At 46.0% G+C, this 9,173-nt stretch overlaps 1 protein-coding gene across 1 annotated transcript in view; it reads right to left on the bottom strand.

Annotated features, from left to right (window-relative positions):
* Window positions 1-276: 276 nt before the first annotated feature.
* LOC310926175 (uncharacterized protein) overlaps window positions 277-9,173 on the bottom strand; it is a gene marked incomplete at both ends in the record, with an annotated part of 68,258 nt that continues 59,361 nt past the window's right edge. The window contains one exon of the mRNA XM_083888275.1: window positions 277-282. Within this exon, the coding sequence (XP_083744401.1) occupies window positions 277-282 (6 nt within the window). The remainder of the gene's footprint in view (window positions 283-9,173) is intronic.

Raw genomic sequence — 9,173 nt, 5'->3', positions numbered from 1 at the left:
CTCAATCTCTATTTAATTGTTTTTTTCCATTTAAAGCGCCAACAATTAATCAGTCTATATACTGTACACACACACACATGCACATTTGGTGAAAAAATTCATGGCACACAGCTACTTTGATGCCAAAATTAATAAATTACTAAAAGATATAAGAAGGCGACTCACGGCTTGCTTGAAAGCAGAGATTCTCTGTTCCAGTACATGGTATTGAAGTGGTGCATAGTGAGGTAACAGGGTCACATACATAACACAGTAAGCCGTTGGGTGGTTGAGCAGTCAGGACTGAAACAGAAAACAATGACAAAAAGTTGATGAAGATTTGAGAATAATATCTCTCTCCTTATCATTAGCATTAATTGTGATAATCATCGACCTGTACTTACAAGATGGAGTGTCTGAGTTACAGTTATCTGTGTTGCAGCACGTCGCAGATGCAAGTGCACGCGAAACACCCGCGTTACCAGAAAATATCTGGGAGCCTGTGACTGGACACAGGGAGGATGATGCACACGCTTTGAAGATTTGTGTTCCAGGAATTCCAGATGCAACCGCTGCAGAGTCAAAGTGCAGTTTGTCAATTATATTTCTCAAAGCACTCTTGTTTGTCAATGGATAGTAATAAATTATGTATTGACAAAAGTACCTGTAATGGCAGCAGTTATACACATTGTCTCTGTGGCACATGGTAGTGACATTGTGCTTGTACAATCGTCATCTGTGCAAGTGTGACACACAAGTGCTCCAGCTGTAAAGTGAAGACAAATATGGATGAGTGCATTCAAATCTAAAAAGCAGGGTCTTCAACTTTACATGGCTGTAATTGTTCATTAAGTTTCAAAACACTTAAAAATGGCTGAGTTCAAAAGCATTCCGAGATAGAGAAGCATATTCTCGTCACTTAAAATAAAAAAAGCTCAACATTTTTCTCAATGAATGAGATCATTCTTCCTGATATTTCCTTTTTTTTTTTTTTAGACACTGGGAGACTCTCCTGTCTCTCTTCTGAGTTTGTTGACTTTATGCAGGCACCTTGTTCATTCAGAGGCAGAAAAAACTAATAAGGAAAAAATTGTCATGGAAAAAAATTGAAAATGAAATATGTCATGAATTCAGAAAAACAAAGCTATTTTTATGATGTACTTTGTTTAAATGGCAGCTGAGGCCTAGTGGTTAGGGCTTTGAGCTTGCGACAGCAAGGTAGCTGGTTCAATCCTCGACCAGTCCGAGGCTGAAGTGCCCCTGAGCAAGGCACCTAACCCCCTCACTGCTCCCCGAGCGCTGCTGAATGCAGGCAGCTCACTGCTCTGGGTTAGTTTGTACTTCACCTCACTGTGTGCTGTGTGTGTGTTCACTAATTCACGGTTGCAGTAATTGGAATTTCCCCATTGCGGGACTAATAAGGGAATCTTAATCTTAATCTTAATCTTAAAGGCACAGTTGACAAAACCATTTTACCTTCCCAAGGTCTTTAGAATGTTGCCAATTCTGCTGTATTGTAACGTTTTTTGTCCCTCTGAGAATCACTAAAGCCTCAGCATATTTTAAAGAAGTAGGCTGTCTCATTCTTACAATCAAGCTTTGTTGAGTGTGAAATTGTAATTTCTTCATGAAAATCCATCCAGTTAATAATTTTGAAAGAAAATCACTTTGTAGCAGCTGAAACAATGTTGTATAAATAAGAACAGTTACCTGTAGTTGTAGATGGGGCAATAGTTGTAGTAGTTGGTGCAGTAGTTGTGGTAGTTGGTGCAGTACTTGTGGTAGTTGGTGTAGTAGTTGTGGTGGTTGGTGCAGTAATTGTGGTGGTTGGTGCAGTAGTTGTGGTTGGTGCAGTATTTGTTGGTGCAGTTGTAGTTGGTGCAGTTGGGGCAGTTGTAGTTGGTGCAGTATTTGTGGTGGTTGGTGCAGTAGTTGTTGTGGTTGGTGCAGTAGTTGTAGTGGTATGTGCAGTAGTTGTGGTAGTTGGTGCAGTAGTTGTGATGGTTGGTGCAGTAGTTGTGGTAGTTGGTGCAGTAGTTGTGGTTGGGGCAGTAGTTGTAGTGGTTGGTGCAGTTGGGATAGTAGTTGTAGTGGTTGGTGCAGTAGTTGTGGTAGTTGGTGCAGTCGTTGTTGTGGTTGGTGCAGTAGTTGTAGTTGGGGCAGTAGTTGTGGTAGTTGGTGCAGAAGTGATAGTTGTTGGTGCAGCAGTTGTAGTTGTTGGGGCAGTAGTTGTGGTAGTTGGTTCAGTAGTTGTAGTTGGTGCAGTAGTTGTGGTTGGCGCAGTAGTTGTTGTTATTGGTGCAGTAGTTGTGGTAGTTGGTGCAGTAGCTGTGGTTGGTGGTGTAGTTGTGGTTGGTGTAGACGTTGTAGTTGGTGCAGTAGTTGTAGTTGGTGCAGTAGTTGTGGTTGGCGCAGTAGTTGTGGTTGGTGCAGTAGTTGTAGTTATTGGTGCAGTAGTAGTAGTGGTTGGGGCAGTAGTTATAGTAATAGGTGCAGTAGTTGTATGGGTTGGTGCAGTAGTTGTGGTTGGTACAGTAGTTGTAGTTATTGGTGCAGTAGTAGTAGTGGTTGGGGCAGTAGTTGAAGTGGTTGGTGCAGAAGTTGTGATGGTTGGTGCAGTTGTTGTTGGGGCAGTTGTAGTTGTTGCAGTAGTTGTGGTTGATGCAGTAGTTGTAGTTATTGGTGCAGTAGTAGTAGTGGTTGGTACAGTAGTTGTGGTAGTTGGTGCAGTTGTTGTGGTCGGGGCAGTAGTTGTAGTGGTTGGTGCAGTTGGGATAGTAGTTGTAGTGGTTGGTGCAGTAGTTGTGGTAGTTGGTGCAGTAGTTGTTGTAGTTGGTGCAGAAGTTGTAGTGGTTGGTGCAGTAGTTGTGGTAGTTGGTGAAGTAGTTGTGATGGTTGGTGCAGTTGTTGTGGTAGTTGGTGCAGTAGTTGTAGTGGTTGGTGCAGTAGTTGTGGTAGTTGGTGCAGTAGTTGTTGTAGTTGGTGCAGAAGTTGTAGTGGTTGGTGCAGTAGTTGTGGTAGTTGGTGAAGTAGTTGTGATGGTTGGTGCAGTTGTTGTGGTAGTTGGTGCAGTAGTTGTAGTGGTTGGTGCAGTAGTTGTAGTGGTTGGTGCAGAAGTTGTAGTGGTTGGTGCAGTAGTTGTGGTAGTTGGTGCAGTAGTTGTGATGGTTGGTGCAGTTGTTGTGGTAGTTGGTGCAGTAGTTGTAGTGGTTGGTGCAGTAGTTGTAGTGGTTGGTGCAGTAGTTGTAGTGGTTGGTGCAGTAGTTGTTGGGGCAGTAGTTGTGGTTGGTACAGAAGTTGTGGTTGGTGCAGTCGCTGTAGTGGTTGGTGCAGTAGTTGTGGTAGTTGGTGCAGTAGTTGTGATGGTTGGTGCAGTAGTTGTGATGGTTGGTGCAGTAGTTGTGGTCTGGGCAGTAGTTGTAGTGGTTGGTGCAGTTGGGATAGTAGTTGTAGTGGTTGGTGCAGTAGTTGTGGTAGTTGGTGCAGTGGTTGTTGTGGTTGGTGCAGTAGTTGGGGCAGTAGTTGTGGTAGTTGGTGCGGAAGTTGTAGTTGTTGGTGCAGCAGTTGTAGTTGTTGGGGCAGTAGTTGTAGTTGGTGCAGTAGTTGTGGTTGACGCAGTATTTGTTGTTATTGGTGCAGTAGTTGTTGTTATTGGTGCAGTAGTTGTGGTAGTTGGTGCAGTATCTGTGGTAGGTGGTTTAGTTGTTGTGGTTGACGCAGTATTTGTTGTTATTGGTGCAGTAGTTGTTGTTATTGGTGCAGTAGTTGTGGTAGTTGGTGCAGTATCTGTGGTAGGTGGTTTAGTTATTGTGGTTGGTGTAGACGTTGTAGTTTGCACAGTAGATGGTACAGTAGTTGTGGTTGGCGCAGTAATTGTGGTTGGCGCAGTAGTTGTAGTTATTGGTGCAGTAGTAGTAGTGGTTGAGGCAGTAGTTGTAGTGATAGGTGCAGTAGTTGTAGTGGTTGGTGCAGTAGTTGTGGTTGGCATAGTAGTTGTAGTTATTGGTGCAGTAGTAGTAGTGGTTATTGGTGCAGTTGTTGTAGTGGTTGGTGAAGAAGTTGTGGTTGGTGCAGTAGTAGTTGTGGTTGGTGCAGTAGTTGTAGTTGGCGCAGTAGTTGTGGTTGGTGCAGTAGTTGTGGTTGGTGCAATAGTTGTTGTGGTTGGTTCAGTAGTTGTAGTGGTTGGTGCAGAAGTTGTAGTTGTTGGTGCAGTAGTTGTAGTGGTTGGTGCAGTAGTTGTAGTTGGCGCAGTAGTTGTGGTAGTTTGTGAAGTAGTTGTGGTTGGTGCAGTAGTTGTAGTGGTTGGTGCAGTTGTTGTTGGGGCAGTTGTGGTTGGGGCAGTAGTTGTCGTTGGTGCAGTAGTTGTTGTGGTTGGTGCAGTAGTTGTAGTGGTTGGTGCAGAAGTTATAGTTGTTGGTGCAGTAGTTGTAGTGGTTGGTGCAGTAGTTGTAGTTGGCGCAGTAGTTGTGGTAGTTTGTGCAGTAGTTGTGGTTGGTGCAGTAGTTGTAGTGGTTGGTGCAGTTGTTGTTGGGGCAGTTGTGGTTGGGGCAGTAGTTGTGGTTGGTGCAGTAGTTGTTGTGGTTGGTGCAGTAGTTGTAGTGGTTGGTGCATTAGTTGTGGCAGTTGGTGCAGTAGTTGTGGTTGGGACAGTAGTTGTAGTGGTTGGTGCAGTTGGGATATTAGTTGTAGTGGTTGGTGCAGTAGTTGTGGTAGTTGGTGCAGTCATTGTTGTGGTTGGTGCAGTAGTTGTAGTTGGGGCAGCAGTTGTGGTAGTTGGTGCAGAAGTTGTAGTTGTTGGTGCAGAAGTTGTGGTAGTTGGTTCAGTAGTTGTAGTTGGTGCAGTAGTTGTAGTCGTTGGTGCAGTAGTTGTGATGGTTGGTGCAGTTGTTGTGGTAGTTGGTGCAGTAGTTGTGGTTGGTGCAGTTGTTGTTGGGGCAGTTGTAGTTGTTGCAGTAGTTGTGGTTGGTGCAGTAGTTGTAGTGGTTGGTGCAGTAGTTGTGGTAGTTGGTCCAGTAGTTGTGATGGTTGGTGCAGTAGTTGTGATGGTTGGTGCAGTAGTTGTGGTAGTTGGTGCAGTAGTTGTGGTTGGGGCAGTAGTTGTAGTGGTTGGTGCAGTTGGGATAGAAGTTGTAGTAGTTGGTGCAGTAGTTGTGGTTGGTTCAGTAGTTGTAGTTGGTGCAGTTGTTGTGGTAGTTGGTGCAGTAGTTGTGGTTGGGGCAGTAGTTGTAGTAGTTGGTGCAGTAGTTGTAGTGGTTGGTGCAGTAGTTGTGGTTGGTGCAGTAGATGTAGTTATTGGTGCAGTAGTTGTGGTAGTTGGTGCAGTAGTTGTGGTTGGGGCAGTAGTTGAAGTTGTTGGTGTAGTAGTTGTAGTGGTTGTTGCAGTTGTTGTGGTAGTTGGTGCAGTAGTTGTGGTTGGTGCAGCAGTTGTAGTTGTTGGGGCAGGAGTTGTTGTGGTTGGTGCAGTAGTTGTGATGGTTGGGGCAGAAGTTGTAGTGGTTGGTGCAGTAGTTATGGTAGTTGGTGCACTAGCTGTGGTTGGGGCTGTAGTTGTTGTGGTTGGTGCAGAAGTTGTAGTAGGGGCAGTAGTTGTGGTAGTTGATGCTGTAGTTGAAGTTGTTGGGGCAAGAGTTGTAGTGGTTGGTGCAGTAGTTGTGGTAGTTGGTGCAGTAGCTGTGGTTGGTGCTGTAGTTGTTGTGGTTGGTGCAGAAGTTGTAGTTGGGGCAGTAGTTGTTGTAGTTGGTGCAGTAGTTGTAGTTGTTGGGGCAGGAGTTGTTGTGGTTCGTGCAGCGGTTGTGGTGGTTGGGGCAGTAGTTGTGGTAGTTGGTGCAGTAGCTGTGGTTGGTGCTGTAGATGTGGTAGTTGGTTCAGTAGTTGTAGTTGGTGCAGTAGTTGTGGTTGGCGCAGTAGTTGTAGTGATTGGTGCAGTAGTAGCAGTGGGTGGGGCAGTAGTTGTAGTGGTTGGTGCAATTGTTGTAGTGGTTGGTGCAGTAGTTGTGGTAGTTGGTGCAGTAGTGGTGATGGTTGGTGCAGTTGTTGTGGTAGTCAGTGCAGTTGTTGTGGTTGGGGCAGTAGTTGTAGTGGTTGGTGCAGTAGTTTTGGTAGTTGGTTCAGTAGTTGTAGTTGGTGCAGTAGTTGTAGTCGTTGGTGCAGTAGTTGTGATGGTTTGTGCAGTTGTGGTACTTGGTGCAGTAGTTGTGGTTGGTGCAGTTGTTGTTGGGGCAGTTGTAGTTGTTGCAGTAGTTGTGGTTGGTGCAGTAGTTGTTGTGGTTGGTGCAGTAGTTGTAGTGGTTGGTGCAGTAGTTGTGGTAGTTGGTCCAGTAGTTGTGATGGTTGGTGCAGTAGTTGTGATAGTTGGTGCAGTAGTTGTGGTTGTTGGTGCAGTAGTTGTGGTAGTTGGTGCAGTAGTTGTGGTTGGGGCAGTAGTTGTAGTGGTTGGTGCAGTTGGGATAGTAGTTGTAGTAGTTGGTGCAGTAGTTGTGGTCGTTGGTGCAGTAGTTGTGGTTGGCGCAGTAGTTGTAGTTGTTGTGGTAGTTGATGCAGTAGTTGTGGTTGGGGCAGTAGTTGAAGTGGTTGGTGTAGTAGTTGTAGTGGTTGTTGCAGTTGTTGTGGTAGTTGGTGCAGTAGTGGTGATGGTTGGTGCAGTTGTTGTGGTAGTAAGTGCAGCTGTTGTGGTTGGGGCAGTAGTTGTTGTGGTTGGTGCAGTAGTTGTGATGGTTGGGGCAGAAGTTGTAGTGGTTGGTGCAGTAGTTGTGGTAGTTGGTGCACTAGCTGTGGTTGGGGCTGTAGTTGTTGTGGTTGGTGCAGAAGTTGTAGTAGGGGCAGTAGTTGTGGTAGTTGATGCTGTAGTTGTAGTTGTTGGGGCAGGAGTTGTAGTGGTTGGTGCAGTAGTTGTGGTAGTTGGTGCAGTAGCTGTGGTTGGTGCTGTAGTTGTTGTGGTTGGTGCAGAAGTTGTAGTTGGGGCAGTAGTTGTTGTATTTGGTGCAGTAGTTGTAGTTGTTGGGGCAGTAGTTGTTGTGGTTCGTGCAGTGGTTGTGGTGGTTGGGGCAGTAGATGTGGTAGTTGGTTCAGTAGTTGTAGTTGGTGCAGTAGTTGTGGTTGGCACAGTAGTTGTAGTGATTGGTGCAGTAGTAGCAGTGGTTGGGGCAGTAGTTGTAGTGGTTGGTGCAATTGTTGTAGTGGTTGGTGCAGTAGTTGTGGTAGTTGGTGCAGTAGTGGTGATGGTTGGTGCAGTTGTTGTGGTAGTCAGTGCAGTTGTTGTGGTTGGGGCAGTAGTTGTAGTGGTTGGTGCAGTAGTTGTGGTAGTTGGTTCAGTAGTTGTAGTTGGTGCAGTAGTTGTAGTCGTTGGTGCAGTAGTTGTGATGGTTGGTGCAGTTGTGGTACTTGGTGCAGTAGTTGTGGTTGGTGCAGTTGTTGTTGGGGCAGTTGTAGTTGTTGCAGTAGTTGTGGTTGGTGCAGTAGTTGCTGTGGTTGGTGCAGTAGTTGTAGTGGTTGGTGCAGTAGTTGTGGTAGTTGGTCCAGTAGTTGTGATGGTTGGTGCAGTAGTTGTGATAGTTGGTGCAGTAGTTGTGGTAGTTGGTGCAGTAGTTGTGGTTGGGGCAGTAGTTGTAGTGGTTGGTGCAGTTGGGATAGTAGTTGTAGTAGTTGGTGCAGTAGTTGTGGTCGTTGGTGCAGTAGTTGTGGTTGGCGCAGTAGTTGTAGTTGTTGTGGTAGTTGGTGCAGTAGTTGTGGTTGGGGCAGTAGTTGAAGTGGTTGGTGTAGTAGTTGTAGTGGTTGTTGCAGTTGTTGTGGTAGTTGGTGCAGTAGTGGTGATGGTTGGTGCAGTTGTTGTGGTAGTAAGTGCAGCTGTTGTGGTTGGGGCAGTAGTTGTTGTGGTTGGTGCAGTAGTTGTGATGGTTGGGGCAGAAGTTGTAGTGGTTGGTGCAGTAGTTGTGGTAGTTGGTGCACTAGCTGTGGTTGGGGCTGTAGTTGTTGTGGTTGGTGCAGAAGTTGTAGTAGGGCCAGTAGTTGTGGTAGTTGATGCTGTAGTTGTAGTTGTTGGGGCAGGAGTTGTAGTGGTTGGTGCAGTAGTTGTGGTAGTTGGTGCAGTAGCTGTGGTTGGTGCTGTAGTTGTTGTGGTTGGTGCAGAAGTTGTAGTTGGGGCAGTAGTTGTTGTATTTGGTGCAGTAGTTGTAGTTGTTGGGGCAGTAGTTGTTGTGGTTCGTGCAGTGGTTGTGGTGGTTGGGGCAGTAGATGTGGTAGTTGGTTCAGTAGTTGTAGTTGGTGCAGTAGTTGTGGTTGGCACAGTAGTTGTAGTGATTGGTGCAGTAGTAGCAGTGGTTGGGGCAGTAGTTGTAGTGGTTGGTGCAATTGTTGTAGTGGTTGGTGCGGTAGTTGTGGTAGTTGGTGCAGTAGTGGTGATGGTTGGTGCAGTTGTTGTGGTAGTCAGTGCAGTTGTTGTGGTTGGGGCAGTAGTTGTAGTGGTTGGTGCAGTAGTTGTGGTAGTTGGTTCAGTAGTTGTAGTTGGTGCAGTAGTTGTAGTCGTTGGTGCAGTATTTGTGATGGTTGGTGCAGTTGTGGTACTTGGTGCAGTAGTTGTGGTTGGTGCAGTTGTTGTTGGGGCAGTTGTAGTTGTTGCAGTAGTTGTGGTTGGTGCAGTAGTTGTGGTTGGTGCAGTAGTTGTAGTGGTTGGTGCAGTAGTTGTGGTAGTTGGTCCAGTAGTTGTGATGGTTGGTGCAGTAGTTGTGATAGTTGGTGCAGTAGTTGTGGTAGTTGGTGCAGTAGTTGTGGTTGGGGCAGTAGTTGTAGTGGTTGGTGCAGTTGGGATAGTAGTTGTAGTAGTTGGTGCAGTAGTTGTGGTCGTTGGTGCAGTAGTTGTGGTTGGCGCAGTAGTTGTAGTTGTTGTGGTAGTTGGTGCAGTAGTTGTGGTTGGGGCAGTAGTTGAAGTGGTTGGTGTAGTAGTTGTAGTGGTTGTTGCAGTTGTTGTGGTAGTTGGTGCAGTAGTGGTGATGGTTGGTGCAGTTGTTGTGGTAGTAAGTGCAGCTGTTGTGGTTGGGGCCGTAGTTGTAGTGGTTGGTGCAGTTGGGATAGTAGTTGTAGTGGTTCGTGCAGTAGTTGTGGTAGTTGGTGCAGTAGTTGTTGTAGTTGGTGCAGAAGTTGTAGTGGTTGGTGCAGTAGTTGTAGTAGTTGGTGAAGTAGTTGTGATGGTTGGTGCAGTT

The sequence above is a fragment of the Microchirus variegatus genome (genome assembly GCF_963457635.1).
Source record: "Microchirus variegatus genome assembly, chromosome: 4".
Classification (NCBI taxonomy): domain Eukaryota; kingdom Metazoa; phylum Chordata; class Actinopteri; order Pleuronectiformes; family Soleidae; genus Microchirus; species Microchirus variegatus.
This window is presented reverse-complemented; position numbering and strand designations above follow the sequence as displayed.